We start from the raw sequence: 18558 nt of genomic DNA on the forward strand, positions 1-18558 counted from the left end.
CATTGCCCACTGCTTGTCCATCCGGTGAATCTAGTCAGCCTATCTAGAGGTCTTTGTTTTAGGAAGGTCAGCTGTTCCTCATCTAGCAGCAATCAGTTGTCAATATTCCTTTAGATAAGATTGGAGTCTGCTGTTCATTTTCCCAGTTCTATGCAGAGTTACTATCTGGGCATCCCTTGGGCTACCCTGGCCAACAACTCAAAAGAAGGTATCTTTTATCTGGCATTGTTCCGTGTTATGTAGCCTTTAGCTGTACATATGGTCTCTTAAAAAATTATATTGGCCCTTTTAATCTTTGGTTATACTTTCCTTTTGGGTGTTTAAGGCCATACAGTTGGCCCAGATAAACCAATTTATTTTTACTCTTAAGGCAGTTTGAGGATCTGTTTCTCAGGGATCACATGGGCTTGGGGTCTCCCTGGCCTCCTTGATCAAGAGGACAGGGGACTCACCACAATTACAGAACATTTTGAATGATGTTTATAGTCCCCTAGAACTAGTCAACCTAGGAGGGCAAGGAGCAAAAACTGTCCTTTATGTCCCTCTGACCAAATTAGTATAGGCCTCAAAGTATGTCTGTTAAACATCCAAGAAGTTTAGTTCCACCAGTCTGGTACTTTTAATTACTGTGTGTCATGTAGATAAATATTGGGCAAAGACCAATTGTTTTCAGATAAATCTTGCCTAGACATATATTTCTTGATCTGGAATGCATAATTTGTCAGTGGGTTGTTGGAGTAATATGGTTTCCTCTGGTTTTTAGAACTAGCTAGGCATTATTTTTCTCTCGCATTTTCTAACCCCTCCATCATGTTTTCACCAATTAAGGTGCCCTCATTTTCCACCTTTCTTCCTTAATAATACCCTTCTCCTATCCTACCTCTCTTGAGCTCCTTCTTTCCTTTTGTCCCTTAGGTTCCTTTTATATGCTCCCCTTCCCCCTCCATTAAAGTAACCCAATTTTTATTCATATCTCCCTTTTTAATGCCTGTTTCCTTCTATTCTTCTCTTTCAGGTTCTTTCTTTTCCTTTACCTCTCTGGTTCCTTTCCATTATCCTGATTCCTGTAGTTATATCTGGATACATATTCACTTATCAGGATTTCGTTCTAGGATCCACTTATGAGGCGGGACATGTGTCGATTTTTTTTTTTTTTCCTGAGCCTGTGTTACTTCACTTAGTATAACAGTTTCTAGTTCCTTCCATTTACCTGCAATTTTCATGATTTCATCTTTCTTTACTGCTGAGTAAAACTCCATCATATAAATGAACCACATTTTCATTATCCACATCAGTTCAATTAAGGGACACTTAGTTGGCTTCCATCTCTTAGCTATTGTGAAAAGAGCAGCAACAAACATGGATGTACAAGTGTCTCTGCAATGGGATGACTTCTTTGGGAACTCATCCATATGCCAAGGAGTGGTATAACTGGTCAAATAGTAGGTTCATTTGTAGCTTTTTAAGAGTTCTCCACACTGCTTTCCATAGGGGTTGAACAAGTTTGCAGCCCCGCCAGCAGTGGATGAGTTTTCCCCTTTCCCCACATCCCCGTCAACATTTGGTATCATTTGTTCTCTTGATCTTAACCAGTCACTCTGTGATAAGATGAGATCTTAAAGTGGTTTTAATTTGCATTCCCCTAATTGCTAGTGATGTTGAACATCTTTTAAGATGCTTCTTAGCCATCTTCTACTTTTGAGAACTCTCTGTTCAGCTCCTTAGCCCATCTTTTAATTGGGTTACTTCCTGTCTTGATTCTTTGTTTTTTGAGTTCATTATATATTCTGAATGTTAAACCTCTGTCAGACGTGTTGCTGGTGAAGATTTTCTCCCATTCTTTGGGTTTTCTCTTCACTTCCCTGTTTGCCTCCTTTGATGTACAGAAACTTTTTAGGTTAATGAGGTCCCATTTTTGATTCTTGACCTTGTTTCCTTATTATTTTATGTTTATACGTGTTTTGCCTGCATGTACGTAAGTGCACCCATGTCCTGCAATGCCCATGGAGGACAGAAAGTTTGTCGGAGCCCTTGGAACTGGAGTTACGGACAGATGTTAGGTGCCATGTGGGTGCTGGGAATCGAACCGGGGTCTTCTGCAGGAATAGCTATTGTTCCTAACTGCTGAGCCATCTATCCAGCTCATAAAAATGTTGCTATTTTTATGTATTTATTATAATACTTATCAAAATCTTAGCAAGTTACTTTGTAGGAATTCAAAGTCTCATTTTTAGTTCATTTGAAAATGGAAAATAATTGGAACTGCTAAAATAATTTGGAAAAATGAAAATATTACTTTAGTCAAGTCTTATTATAAAGCTTTAACAATCATAGAATAAAGATATATAAATAAATGAAATATAAGGATCACAAATTAGACCCCATCTGTATGCATAACTGAATTGTAGCAAAGATCCAAAGGCATTGTGCAGGGGTCCCTTGATTCATGATGGTGATACCGGTGGTGCAGGGCTTGGCTCTGGGATTTGAGTCTCTTTGGAGCAAGCCAACTTTATTGTCCAGTTTAGTAAGTTTATGCACAAAAAGAGGCTTGTGGGTATGTGCAGTGTCCAGGGTACATATAAAATTCAACCAGACATAAAACAGAGGGTGCTCATGTAATATGTCCCAGAAGGATGTTCAATCCTTTAGTGTGGGTGGAGGGTCTTTTATCAAGACAAGGGAATGTATCAGGGCTGGCAACCCGAGATGTCTTAATTTCAGTTACACACACCTGGTGTTATTGATTAGGTTATTGAAAAGGTTATGAGGCACTGATTTCAATGCCTTGCCCTTAACAGAGGTTGTAGCTTGATCTTAAAAGTTCAGGCCCATCTTTTCCTAAGTTCTATCATACTGGTCTCCTACAGCAATATTATGCAGAAATGTTAGTATGTACAACAAACGATGCTGAAGCATGCGAGATACACGACAAAAATGATCCTTTACCACTTAAATCATGTACAAAATCTAAACAAATATAATCTGAAAGTGGACATCATAGGATAGAAAGACCATGACTCATTTTTACCCTACAATAATACTGAGGTTGTTATGAGAGCCATGACTTGTGACTTGTGAGTTCTGTTGATTGTTCTAACCTCAGGTTGCAGGTTGACTGATTACAGTCCTAGATTTGACCAAGAAAATTCTCCTTTATTCTGTGGCCTCAGTAGCAACCACATTCCTCTATAGACTTGGCCTTTTCATCAGTGTTTATTGTACAGCATGATAGTTATAATGAACAAGACACTGTATTCTCGAAAATTTTGGGGATTATATTTTGAATGTTCTTACCATGAAGTTGAAAAATATGTGTGGTTCTGCATATGTTAATTTTCACCATTTAACCATTCTACATTGTACAAATGGATAAAAATATGTCAAAAGATAAAGTATGCAATTGCCCCGGCCTGAGGGGTCTGCAACGGGGTACCTGGATTGGGGAGTGGGGATGTGGATGAGTCAAGGGGCAAGAGAAATGGAGACAAGAAAGTGCTCTGATCAAGTCTCGTTTATTGAAGCACAAGCATACAGTTAAATAAGTTGGTAATCAACAGCAGCCCTTACAATTGGGGGTCCTGTTGTTTTAGGGACCTCATCTGATCATTTATTTTAAGACATTTCTCTTCAGACCCAGTGGTAAGAATTACATTGAGGTCTTCCAAGATATCTCGTCCTAGGAGGTTTGTAGCTATATCTGCAATTAGAGGTCTTATGGTTCCAACTTCTCCATCAGGGTCCTCCCATTTATAGAAATTTTTAGTGATGAATGCTTGGGAGGCCCCCCCACTCCTATTATTTGGGGTTCTGGTATTAATTCCCAGTGTGGAGGAACCTCAGATTGCTTTAAGATGGTTCTATCAGCCCCATTGTCAAGGAGGCATTTGAAAGGTTTATTGTCTATTTTTATGGTCGAACTCCAAGGGAGGAATCCACTGAGAGCAAGGCAGTTATTGGAAAATAAAACAAGATCGCAGGTGAAGGCCGCGGGCTCCATCCCGTGCCTGCGAGAGTCTACTGATCATGGGGCTGAGGGCTGCCCCGAAGGAGTTTAAAGGCCCCCAACAATCCCGTGCCTGCGAGAGTCTACTGATCAACAGAAAACAGGGCTATTTACAATAACTAGAGCAAGGCCGTGGGCTACCAGCCCCGGCTATGAGCCAAGGTTGTGGGCTCTGCTTGCCTGCCAAAGTATGCGGGCCAAGGCTGCGGGCAGAATGGAAAATAGCCAGCTGAGGCCTGTCAACAGTTGTGAAGAAGTGGTTAAGACTCAGTCTCCCAATATGCTGAGACGGCTCCCAACATGCAATGAAAAGTAAGAAAATACGTATTGATACACAACGAATATAATTAAGTCAAAAAAGAGAAGGAAATTCTGTCGTTTGAATGAATCCGTATGTAGGACACCATGATTAGTAAAATAACTCCAACAGAACAAGGCGAATGTCACGTTATCGTGGTATTTTTGTGGAATTTAAAAAACACTTAAAGGCAGAGGCAGACAGATATCTGTGAGATTGAGGCCAGCCTTGTCTACATAGTGAGTTCCAGGCCAGCTGGGGCTATAGGGAGATCATGTGTCAAAACTGAAAGAACAAACAATGAAGTCATACAAGTAAAGGATTGTTAAAATGGTTCATTTGAGATGGGGAAGAAAATTAAGTTGTTGGTCAAAATAAACAAAATTTCATTTACAGTAAGTCCTGGAGAGCTACTGTGTAATACAATGCATATAACTAATAATAAATTACTAGATAATTGAAAATTGGTAAGAATATATTCTAAATGTTTGCCCAATAAAAACTGGGTATGTGAGTCACAGATAATTTAAGTACATTTGCTTATTCATACTCACTATATATATATTGTGTTGCATACTATATATATGAATATATCAATTTCATATTAAGAAAACTGGAGAAATGTATCATAAAGCACATGTTTATAGAGGAATATACATGGAAAAATATATTTGACTTTGGGAAAAGTAAAATGTCTTAGTTTTGGCATCAAAAGCATAATGTAAAAGGATTAGCAGAAACCAAAAGCATAAGTAGAAAGGAAAAAAAAAACCAGGTTAATTGGTTAAATGTTTCTGCTTTTGTAATGATACCTGTAGGAAGGCCAGATGTGGTTGCACACATATTTAATCCCAGCACTCAGGAAGGAGAGGCAGTCAGATCTCTGTGAGTTCCAGGCCAGCCTGGAGTTCATGAAGGTCATCCAGGGCTACATAGTAAGGCATGTCTCAAAATAAGAACAACCACTGGCTGGGCTGACTAGACTCCAACGGACACATATACACTGAAGGACACTTGGTTATAAATACCTGAATGAATAGGACTCAGCATGTATGGCAGAGTGCATAGGGTTTGGTGAGGAGGGGGATGGAGGAGGAATGGAGGGGTGGGGGTCTGGATTTGAGTGGAAAAATGTTGTATGAAATTTAAAGAGCTCAATAAAAAAAGAACAGCCAAACAAATAGATATTACTAGAAGAATAAAAACTTTCAATAGATTAAGAGAAAATGTTATACATTGTATATCTGATCAAGTATTTACAACTACAATCTAAAATAAATCTTTAAAGACTCAATTTTAAGAAAACAGAAAATATATTTTAGTAAATGGGCTGAAAACATCAATATACAGTTCATTAAAGGACATATACAGTTAGTCATCAAACACATATTAAAATTGACACCACTAATTCTTAAGAAATTACAAAATAAAACCAAAATTACTTATTATTATAAGCTTGGTAGATGGCTCATGTTAAATAAAGAAACAGAAGCATCTCACCTTTAAATTACTTTCTCAGGCATGAGGGAAATTGTACTCTTATATTGTGTACTACCAGTGAGCATGTGTAGTTATACAACTATCTTAAAAGAATTTTCTGGTTTCTTATACATTCAAACATATTCCAACCATGCAATTCATCCATTTTACCCCTACATATTTATTCAAAAGAAATTACATCGTATGGTTAAATTAATACTTATTAATCACATGTTTATTGCAGCTTTAAATATAGCTAATAATTGTGGCTGGGGAGATGGCTTAGTGGTTAGGAACACTGGCTGATTTTGCAGAGGACCCGGGTTTGATTCCCAGTACCCACATGGCAGCTAACAACTGTCCGTAACTCTAGTTCCAGGGAATCCAATTGCCCTCTTTGGACTTCCGACAGCATTGCATAACATTAATGTACTTACATTCATGCAGGCAATACACTCATACACATAAAATAAAAATAATAAATAGAATATTTTAAAAAGAGCTAATAACTGGAAATAAAGTGTCAATCAACAGGTGAATAAACAAACATTATATATATATATATATATATATATATATATGTGTGTGTGTGTGTGTGTGTGTGTGTGTGTGTGCGTGTGTTTGCTTGCGTGTGTTTGTGTGGTCTATGTTCTAGCTTCATTTCTCTTGTTAAATGATAAAATACCCTGACAAAAAGCAACTTAGTTGAGAAAAGATTTGCTTTGTTTCGCTATTTCAGGTTATAGTCCACAACTGCCATGAAGTTGTAATGACAAGGTCATCCTGAGTCAGGTTGTCACATCATATCCACAGTAATGATCAGAGTGAAATGTATGCCTGCCTGCTTCTATGCTCAACTTACTTTCCCCACTCTTGTAAAGTCCAGGATCCCAAGCCCGGGGAATGTTGCTACCCATATTAAGCTGGATTGTTCCACATCAATTAAGGCAATCACTACAGTGCCCATAGACAGGTCTCAAAGGCAATCTAATCTAGACAAAACCTCATTGAGACTCACCAGGTGATTCTAGATTGTGCCAATTTGAAAATTAAAATTAACTTTCACAAAATACTACTTAGTAATATAAAAGTATGGACTGTTGACGCATTTAACAACTTGGATGAACATCTAGCAAATTAACTGTGTGAAAGAATTCATAGAATACTGTTACATATTAGATTATTTTGTTCATGGAAAACTCTAGAAATTGGAGACCAGTGTGATGGCTTAGCTGGTAAAGGTGCTTGATGCCATGTCTAGTGACCTTAATTTGATTTCTAGAGAAAGTGAACTGATTCCTGCAAGTTGTTCTTTGACTTCCACACATGCTATGGCACACACACATGCCACCCCCAATCTCTCTTTCTCTCTCTCTCTCGCTCTCTCTCTGTCTCTCTCTCTCACACACACACAGAAAAAGATAAATCAATAAAAACAAACAAGTGTAATTTATATTAAAATAAATTTAGAAAGAAAATTGACCATTTTTTTAGAGTGATCAGTAGTCAATCTTTCTGTTGTGATTGTTTCATACATACTTGTGTGTATGTATACTTATATGTCAGCACTTAAAAATCTGTAAATATGTTCAATACAGTCTATATCAATTATAACCAAATTAAGTTGTTAAAAAGGGCAGATTGTAAACAAGGTGTGATGGTGCATACTTGTAACCCCAGCAATCCAGACATAGAAAAAGGACATAGAAACAGCTGGACTTGATTATATAGTTAAATCTCGTGTCAAAATAAAAATGAGAATGTAAAATTTAAAATTTGCGGGGTAATCTTTAGTAAATAAGTCATGGATAAGTTGCTAATTTTATGAATTATAGATTGATGAATAAAATAATTGTATTTTTTGGAGTAGAGATATTGGTGAAATGTTGCAAAACAATATCAAGAGTTTTACTATGCTTAATATTTTACTGTATAATTTTCCATACTGGAATATATTCATGAGCAATACTCTCCAAACATGAAACTATGCTCGGCTACATCAAGGTATAGCAAATAATGTCTGATGTTAAACAAAATATTTTTCTGTGTTATTTTTGAATGATTCGATTTACCAAAATAAATTTTGGAAATCTAGAAAATAAAGGAACTCCTTTGAAATAATTAAAGTTAATAATTTGCTTTCTTTCAGGACCATCTGTTCTTAACTTTGGTAATGTTTGTGTGAGATCCACAAATACTCAGCTACTACATATTGTTAATATGCTGTCTATGTACATATTGATCCAGTTAGATATTGATTTGGAAGAACTTCAAAAAACCAACCAATTTTCATATGTGATCCCACCAACATCTAGTACATATATTTCAATGGTATTTGAATCTGCTACCAAAGGAAAATTTTGGAAGTAAGGTTTATTTCTGTACTATTGTTTGCCACAATCTTTTACAGATATGTACTTTTTACTTCAATAATTGTAGTGTTTACTATAGTTCATCCCAAAGTAGAGAAACTATTGTGTGCATCACATTGTATACTTGTGTGTTCATATACTTCAGTGGTCATCTAATTTTTCATCATAGTTATTTCAAATATTACATGTTCAGTGCTAATTATGTATGTTAATCTATAGCATATGCATTGTGTATATATATATATATATCTGAGTTATATAATCATAAATGGCCATTATTGGTTAAATTTGGAGGTTTCTACTATGTTACAGATCATTTACCTTTAGAATCAACAACATACCTGGTGGACATATCCTGGTGATGGCTGTCATCCTACCTGTCAAACTTGAGCTGTCTGCTAATGAAATTGTATTGAAACCACAAACCTTCTCATTAAAAACCTGTTTTAGGGGGACAGTAAGGCTATATAATCAACTGAATTGTTCTGCCCAGTTTGGATGGAAACCAGTTAGTGCACTAAGAGGAATTGCATTTGCCATTCATCCGGCTAAAGGTAATAGTTTATTTTATTTAGACATTTATTTATTCATGTATTCAGGCATTAATTATTGAGTTTGTAATGTGTACTTGTAGTACAGAATAGAAATAGAGATTTCTCTTATGGGTAATTTTTTAAGTATATGTAAGTATGATTTGAAAATATGGATTTTGTGTTAAGATTCTACAGAGAAACACACAGTAAGATATTAAAATGGAGATGTCAGTTCTTAACATAGTTATGTGGGTTAGAAAGTCAGAAGTTTACAAGTCATGATTGGAGGCTAGATACCCAGGGAAGAAGTGATGCTGTAATCTTTCGATCAAAGGCATTCTAGAAGCAAGATTAATTTTCCTTTAGGGATTCCAAGGCTTCTGAGGTCTTGAATTTACTGAGCAGGACCCACTGACATTAGGGAATGTGTGCATATCCATTTGCCTGTATAACCACCATACCATAGTTACTTATAGCAAGTTAGCTTATTGTATAGCTAAGATATATGCGATCTTTTCCAATTATTCTTAGATCTAGTAATTTAATCACATCTGAATTTTATTAAAGCAATATCTAGGTTAATGTTTCACAATACAACTAGAGTCCCTCATATGACAAATCAGTACATAAAATTAACCATCACAGTAACTGATAAAGTCATTATTTCGTAGTTTGAGAATGATAATTGTGAGAAGATTTGCAATGACTTATAATTTCCTACATTTTAATTTTTTTAGAAGGGTCCATGAAGTAGTAGTTAGTGATTAATACAACTAACATTTTAAAAAATGTTCATAACAGAATGTTATAAAAGCAATCTTAGATATTAAATTTGATTCACTGAATTTGAATTTGTATAGATAGCTTGAGGTACTGATAAATTTAAAAAGTAGAAAAAGAACTTTCCTTTTAATAAGGTTAAACTGAATGATAGGGCAGTTTAAGCTTTTTATCAGCTGTAGTGACTTAGCACAATGTAGAAATAATTGTAAAGGTTATATTTTGATATTTACTTTTATTTTCTTCGAGTTGTCCATAACACCTTTTATGTTTTCAGACATAGTAACCATTATGCTATCAAAAATGCAAAGATGGTTTAATTCCAAAGAAAATATTCACATGCATAGTATCATTATTATTTTAAATTCTATTTAAAAATAAAACACTACAGTATGCCAAACATTTTATACAGTACTTATGAAAGCATCTATTATTTGTATTAAATACATGAATTTTAAAAATTTCTCTCAGAATATTCATTGCAGTTATTACTCAATTTTATATATTTTTGCCTCTCTACATGAATAGATTATGACTTCTCACCATTCATGTTTTTATACTGTTTTGATTTTATATCTCAAATACTATATTTAGTCATATGCCTTCCTGCCTTTTTCTAAAGTGACATGAAAATGTTCTATTAAAATGTGTGTCCTTTAATTCTGAGACATTGATCTTATTTGACTTTGTGTTTAGATGACAAACAATGTAACAGGGAAATAGTGAGACTGGGCTGATGTTTTCTGAGACATACTTCACTTCTAATTTGATTTTCGATATGTTTTATTTATGCTTCTGCTTATTTTTCTCACCCTTTTCCCTGCCAGTACCCTCATTCAGTCCTCCAATGCGTTTACTCTGATATTCTCATCTCTTCACTGAGCTACATCCTCAAGGCTATCTTTCTGAATTCTCTCAATCCCTATGTAGTGCCTGTCATACAAAAGCCTGCTTTACTTAAAGTAGCAATACGACGTCCTTCCCTATTACCTGACATGCATAATATTCTTGGTAAAATATAATCATTGTGCTGAGTGCAGGGAAATTTTCTCCTTTTTCATCCCTCAACATGGATTGATGATCCTTTTTATCACACTCCTCTCATAAGCCTTTTATTTTTTTGCATCGTTGAATCTTCCTTCTTTTTCTTCACAACCTGAAATAAAATGGGGTGACTTCTACACTATGAAAAGCATTTCTTTCTGCACAGTTCTAGCAAATTCCTTTATGGTAGAACTCAAACGTAACTTGCATATGTTATATAACTTACAGTTTATTTAATCATCCCAGAAATTCTCATTAGATACATATTATTCGTATCTTATATAGGATACACCCAAGTTATGGAGAGATTATATGAACTGCAAAGTCTTAGCGAACAAGAATGAAATTCAAACCAGGAAGACTGACCCTTGGATTTGTGCTCTGTCAGCTACTTTGCTATTTGATGCCTTTCCATAGTTAGGAAGGCTATAAGAAAAAAAAAGTAGTATATGCAGCTAGGTAGTGCACTGATATTAAAGCCAGTGTCAATATGTTAAGGCTTCTCTGGGATACACATCTCTTGGGTTGCAAGTATATAAGATAAACCCCTGTTCTTTACCCTCTATATCAGGACCTTTTTTTCCTTACAGTCAGTGTAATCTCGATAGACCTCTAGACGCTGAGCACTTCAATGAACAGCTCTCTTTCTTCTTTCTTTGATAAATTAATGTGCTTAGTACAGTGTCAACACCTGAAAATATTGAAATAATGACACTGGGTGTTTTCTGATCATCTCACCTTACACTAAACCCATTCTTTAATGGTGTTTTCATCTCCCTGTATGGACAATATGAAAGAAACAGGTATGCACTATTTATCTTCTTCTTTTCTTTTAAGATTAGAGAAACCAGAATTACCTGCAAGTCAAGTTTACCAAAAACAAAGATGATGATGATGATGATGATGGTTATTATTATTATTATTATTATTATTATTATTTGAGACAGGTTCTCCTTGTACCCACAGCTAACCTGGAACTTGTTATGTAGACCAGGCTGACCTCGAATTCACAGAGCTCTGCCTATCTCTGCCCCCCATGTACTGGGATTAAGGGCGTGGGCTACCACACCTGGCAAAAAGATTCTTTTAAGCAGTAACTCATGTCCCCCCTTTAGTGTCCTGTGTCCCCATTTCAGCAGCATCTGTCTTCTTGAGGAATAACTTCCAAGTCATTTTTCCATCACATAATTTTTGCTGTTTTCCCTGATTAAATTCATCATTTCCTTTGGTCAAATATCTTTCTCTTAAACTTTGCCTTCCTGCAAATTTCCATATCATCTATCCTTCATGTCAAAACTGAAATGCAATATAAAGAAGTTTCCTCTAATTTGTTGGGGTATTTCAGATTTTCCTCAGCCCTTCTCTCATTATGCATTTAAAAAATATTTTCTTTATCATTTTTGTTTGATGTGCATGAGTGTATTGCCTCCATGTATGTGAGTGCACTCATGTTTTACAGTGCCGCAGTGGTCAGAAGAGGGCTTCAGATTCTCCTGGAACTGGTGTTAAAAATGGTACGTAGCTGCCACGTGGGTGCTGGGAGTCAAACCCGGGTCCTCTGCAAGAGCAGTCAGTGCTCTTAACCACTGAACCACCTCTCCAGCCTTGCCTTTTTATTCACCATTTTCTGTTAAAATGATGAAATTAACAATTACAGCATTTCATACTTAATATTTCTGATATCATATGGGCTCTCAAAATATTTCAATTAAAGAAAGACACATTCATTACTTTTATCTACATTAGAAGTTACATCTCTAGGAGTATGTATATTTATTTATTTATTTATTTATTTATTTATTTAAGTCTCTCATAATGGTACTTCATTTTCTCTGAAAGTTTCATAATTCCTGTTGGAAAGTCACTACAGAATATTGGGATATTAGAGAGAGCAATTTTCTCAGAGATGACAAAAGACTTTTTCATTGTTAACATATCAAACCATCTCTAGGCCTAGTGCTTATTGCAATGACAAATTTTTCAATAGTTAAAAAAAATCATTTTATTACTTTTATTTTATGTGTATGAGTGTATTGCCTGCATGTATCTAAGTGCATCCATGTTGTGCAGTGTCTACAGAGGTTGGAAGAGAGTGTCAGATCCCCTGGTGCTGGAGTTACAGTTGTTAGCCTCCATGTAGGTGCTGGGAGTCGAACCAGGTCCTCTGAAAGAGCAGTCAGTGCTCTTAACTGTTGAGCCATTGCTCCATCTCGGTGTTTTTAAAACATTGGCATCTTTTGTTATAGATTTGTTATGAATTAAGGTTTGTGTTTTAGAATTGAATGAAATTCTGTAAGGCTGTTCGTTGAGCATTTCTCTATCCTTTGAACAGAGTCTTAATTTGTTATATAACACCATTGCATTTTTAGGCCAGCTCATAATTTGAATGTTAACAGAAGGAAGCATAAAAAATGTGGAGTATGACTTATTTTCTCCTGTTCTCTGTAGGCACTGTTGATGCGTATTGCTCATTGGAATGTGAAGTTACCTGGCAGCCAGGCTTTAGTTCTGCAGAAACGGGAGAATTTATTCTTCAAGTCTGTGGAGGAAATACATTGACACTGAAGTGTACTGCACATGTAATTATTTCTCTTGAACATCTTTTGAATGCTATAAATTGTCTTGGTATACATATGTTTGCATAGTCTAAGTTTGTATGTGTGCATGTATACATATATGTGTATATATAATATATATTTAATGTAACAGTTGACTTATCCAATGTAATAATTAGCTATTTAATAGAGCCATTTTTCCACTATACATGAATAACTTAACTGAGAAGTCTGAGAATTTTTTGCATTGCCAGAGCCTCTATTATATATAATACCATCATGGGAGTTACTTGAAAGCAAATTATTTCTGAGCTAGAAAGATGGCTCAGTGGTTAAGAGCACACACCAATCTTGCAGAAGACTCAAGTTCTATTTATAGCACCCACCTCAGGCAGCTTAGAGCTGCCTGTAACTCCAGCTTCAGGAATCAGATGCCTCTGGCCTCCATAGGGGCCTACACTTATGTGCATATTCCCCCACACACACACACTACAAATAATTAAAAATAAAATATTTTTAAAAAGAAAGTGAATTATTTCATTAACACATAAAAGAGTATAGCATATCCAGGTGTGGTCACCCACATGTTTAATCCCAGCACTCAGGAAGCATAGGCAGGCAGATCTCTGTGAGTTCAAGGCCAGCCTGGTGAGTTCCAGACCAGCTGGGGCTACAGGGAGATCCTGTCTCAGTTAAAAAGACCAAAAAGTAATATAGTATAGAAAATTATATTTTCTACTCTATTACGTTGTTAGTATTATAGTACTAGTTAAGTAGGAAATAGATCATTAATTTATATAAGAAGAAAATAGAGGTTTTTATTGCTATACTATATTATCATGTAGGCGAAGTGCACATTATCAGCATATTAAGCTCTATGAAGAAGATTTATGATAGAAGCATGTCTTTGTGATTACATTTCACAGATTGTTTTCCATGTATAGGTAACCTTTGAATTCTGCTGTTTTGCATAGTACATTGGTACACAGTAATATACTGTTTATAGTTGCATAAATGATAGCTCTAAGATCCTTTCAGCTATTAATAAATACATTTCTTAGTCTAGAAATTGCTTCCACTATAAAAGACATTCTCAGCCTGATTTCTACAATTTGAGAACATATGCTGTGTGTGTGTGTGTGTGTGTGTGTGTGTGTGTATGTGTGTGTGTGTTGTGTGACTGGGAAATCACACACAGGGCTTCACACATGGTAAGCTGCTAGGCAGGCATTCTACCACTGAGTTATAGTCCACCAGCTCCTTGAGGGAGAACAGTTTATATATTATAATCTATTTTCCTTTCCAGTGATCCAGAAAATTTAATAACATGTTATACTTTGAAAGTCACCATGAAACTGAAAATTTGAGTTATATTGCAGAGGTGAAAATACGTTTTTATCACAGCTTTCATTGCTTTCTTCTTTTCCCTACTGAGATGTGATGACTTCATTTCTTTGTTTATGTTCAGACATTTTCAGCTATAACAGACCACACTAGATTAATTCATAAAATTTTATATATATGAATATATGTTTACATATATTTAGACATATTTGGCAGATCTGGTGAATGCTATTTGCACTTATTCTTGAAAGCAAAACAGCCACTTTACTTTACGTAGTATTATTTCAACTGTATATCCCTTTCTTCCTTTAATTGCTAGGTTGGGCATACCAAAGTCACATTTTTAGAGCCAAGGATACTGTTCAGTAATAGTTCTCAAGGTTTAACAACTTGGAGGAAAGCTATTCTTCACAACATAGGGCAAAACCATGCTTATTTCAAGGTAATGTTGGATTTTTGTCATTTCATATTTGTGTCAGATCATGCTAAGATCTGAATCAATTTTGATACCAAGGATACTGTGAAGTTAATACTTTACTATTTATAAATGTGCTTATGGTGATTTTCAAGTTATTCTATGTGGACTTCCTGAATACCTTTCATCAAATTTGTCCTTTCAGTTTTCCAAATAATCTTTTCTCTCACTCTCTTACTTAACCTTTCCATTTCTTCTTCTTCTTCCTTTGTTCTTTCTGTCAATTGATTGTATGGAAAGGAAAAAAAGTGCAAAAGTGAAAAATGTTTTAAATATATATTACCAATTAATGTTGCAATCCATGTTTAGTTATATGCTTTTCATTTCCTCTTCATTTTTACTTTGTTATCAGGAATATTTTGGCAGCAACAGGCATTAAATGGAAGCAACTGCTTGATAGAGTTAAAATTATTTGTGCATCTGATATGTTCAAGTTTTAGTAAAAAAACTCCTCAGGTTCTATCCTCAGTAATCTTCTATTTTGTACTGTAGATGCTTCCCAGCAAAGCCTTTGAATAAACATTTTAAAAGGTACTGTAGCATTTTATGAATTTTCAATTGCAGGTTTGTGATCAAAGCCTTTTTCCTACTATTAACATTATTCCATCAGAAGGAATAATCCCATTTGGGGGAATAACTGTTCTTAATATATCCTGTACACCCACTGTGGCAGAAAAATTTGATACAAGAGCAAAGGTATGTCTGTCTATGTGTTTTTGTGTGTGTACATATATATGTAAAGTTTTATAATATTTATAATGTAAGCATTAGCATTTTACACAAATTGTTACATACGTATAAGATATATTTTCAGTATTTTTTTCTACAATGGATTTTTAAAAATATAATATTAAAAGAAAAAGCGAATTTTTGTCATATATATAGAAATTAAGTTAACTCAATATGCAGATCTTAGAGATCTAAAAATAGCAATCATATCTAAATTATCTAAAATGAAATTAGGTAGTAATGATTAGAGAATTTGCAGAAAATTCTTTTGGGGAAAATAGGCTGCTGAAGTTGTGACTAAGTTCAAATGGATAACTGCCAATCAATATGAGGCAATTTCACATCAAATTGTACAATTTTGGCCATATCTGAGTTTTGACAAATCCTAACTGTTCACATAGAAATGTATGGCTTTTTTACATGGCATTAGTTAGGAAACTTAGCATAATTATGTGATTTATACTATACAAGATATTGAGATTCTTAATTTCAAGGAGTATTCATTCTGAAGTAATATGTACCAATATCAACAAAAAATTGAAATGTTGAAAAATAAGTAATATAATAGAGGAATGCAGCATTCTACGGGACACAAGACAAAGCACGGCTGAAGTATTAAGGACACCTTTGAGAGGAGATGCATGTAAAATGCACCTCAAGTTATGGATCAGCCAGATTCACATGATCTTATTCTTAAGACTGAGGATAAATCTCAGGAGAAATAATTTGCATAATGTCCCTGTGAATTCCCAGATGAGTATAAGTGAATTACATGCATTAAGTGAGGAGTAGTAAATTTTGGAAGAAGGTGAATGGAGGAGAAAATAGGGACAAATGAAGGAGCTAATTGAGTGAAGGTTGTCCATTACAGGCTTACATAGATTTATGACGTTATTTAGCACCTGTTCTCTGAAATTGAGTAAGAGAAAGATTAAGAGGAGACTGTAGGAAAGAAACAAGTGAATGAATGTAGTGGTTCAAAGCTTGTATGTTTATGAGAATTAATATTGCCCAAAATGTAGTCTAGTTCCATGGAGATTAGAAGGTCAAAGGGTCGATGACCTGGGATGAGAAATGAATTGTCAAGGCCAGGAGTCTTCAGTGAATAAAGAATGCTAGTAAATGAGCAAAAGAAAGCCATGGGTGCTGAGACATCTACGTGTGGTTAATCAATGAAGAACATGTCAGTGTATTGTTTCTTCTGAATCATCAAGTGGTGCTGCATAGTACTTTAGCACAGTATTTTGTGCATTATGTGCTACTTAAAGAAAATGTGATAATTATGTAGTATAATGAATAAAATATCTTTAAAAAGAATATGTAGTTGGTGTAAAGATTTCTTAAAAAACTTTGAAAAAATTCTTCCATGGTTTCTTTGTTCATAACAGTATCACTGATTCTGTGCAAAATGAAAATAGTTTACATTGTTTTCCTGAGATGTAATATACATTTCATTATAGATTTTTTACTTTTATTCTTATCTAGATGGGGGGGTCAAAGAATGCTATTTTTGTTTCAGAGATTTTACTTAAATATTTATATATTCAGAAGAACTATAGCTGCTCTTACGTAGGAATTATGCAACTTTAATTTTCTTGGAAACAGTTATGCATTCAGGCAGGCCATGTTTCAGGTTTTACTGACATTTCATTAAAGTTTGTCACCTCAAAGGAAAGATAAAATATTTGCCCTCTGTAAGCATTGTTAATTTTCTCTTTGAAATTAAGGTTATTAACAGAATTATGCCATTGCTTATGAAATATTTGAAAAGGAGATAATACATTAAGTTGTATATTACCCCTCTGCAGCAAATTTGATGTTTTCATAAAATTTGTAGTTATTGGGACTGTTATATTTCTATGGAAAGATGTATATTTCACACAGTGTCTTGTATTTTTGTTACCTTGAGTAACCTGTTGTAATTAGATAAGTAAAAAATGTGGTACAGAGAGTTATGATAAGTTCTAGTCAAATATGCGTTGTCTGCAGTCAAATGCATAAGCCATCTGAATTCTGTATAAGTACAGCATGGTAACCAATTGTGACATTGGAGCTCCAAGCCATCTAATGGTTCAACACTCATTCTTCCAAGGACATTCAGGTCTGCAAAAGAAAAAAAAGTGATAGTGGCCAGAATAAACTTCTAAATACGTATATGTTTTATATATATATATATGTATATATGATTGCTCTTATTTAAATTATAAAATGGTATGTAAGTGCCAGGTATTTTTCATCTGTATAGATTATATTTTAATGCAATTTCTATAAATTTTATACTTGTGTTCAATAAGGTTGCTATTCGTCATGCAAATGTCATAGATCTCAGGATTTGTGGATCTGTTGAAATTGCAGATGTTGAAATCATACCTGTAAGTATAGTACTTGCTCGTTTGCTTAATTTACGACTGTGATGGCTTTTATTTGTCCCTAGTCAGCCAAATAACGTTTGCAATACTTTGTAGTTATATCCAAGAGTTCTTAATCAAATTTAGCCCCCTAATCCATGCCCCCCATCCCCCCACTGCACTTCATGTATTCCGCCATACACCTTAAGTCCCATCAAGTCAAGAATTTGTACCCAGATGTCCTTCAGTGTAAATTTGTCCACTGGAGTCTAGTCAGCCCATCTAGGTATTGTATGTAGGGCATGCTCTCCCTCCAGTATCAATCAGTCTCCAATAGTTCTCAGTCTAGTACTAAACTTCCACCCATTTCTCTCCTCCCCATGGGCCCTTGTTTAATTGAGTTGGCATGGGATCCTATCATTTTTAATTTTAGATTTAACTTTGTAAAAATAATTTACTTATCAAGTGTGGTAGAGGATGCTTCTAATCCCAATACTCATGAGACTAAGGCAGAAGGATTACAACTTTGAGACCAATCTGAGCTGCATAACAAAACCCTACAGAAATAATAATAATAACTATAATATAGCATTTA

At 34.9% G+C, this 18558-nt stretch overlaps 1 protein-coding gene across 1 annotated transcript in view; it reads left to right on the top strand.

Moving 5' to 3' along the window:
- Positions 1-18558, top strand: part of Cfap47 (cilia and flagella associated protein 47) — a 337765-nt gene that overhangs the window by 56338 nt on the left and 262869 nt on the right. Inside the window, exons 14-19 of the mRNA XM_029561230.1 lie at positions 7933-8149; positions 8468-8709; positions 12961-13091; positions 14731-14853; positions 15451-15582; positions 17910-17987. Of these exons, the coding sequence (XP_029417090.1) occupies positions 7933-8149; positions 8468-8709; positions 12961-13091; positions 14731-14853; positions 15451-15582; positions 17910-17987 (923 nt within the window). The remainder of the gene's footprint in view (positions 1-7932; positions 8150-8467; positions 8710-12960; positions 13092-14730; positions 14854-15450; positions 15583-17909; positions 17988-18558) is intronic.

Source organism: Nannospalax galili, unplaced genomic scaffold (assembly GCF_000622305.1).
Source record: "Nannospalax galili isolate Female #2095 unplaced genomic scaffold, S.galili_v1.0 scaffold1733, whole genome shotgun sequence".
NCBI lineage: Eukaryota > Metazoa > Chordata > Mammalia > Rodentia > Spalacidae > Nannospalax > Nannospalax galili.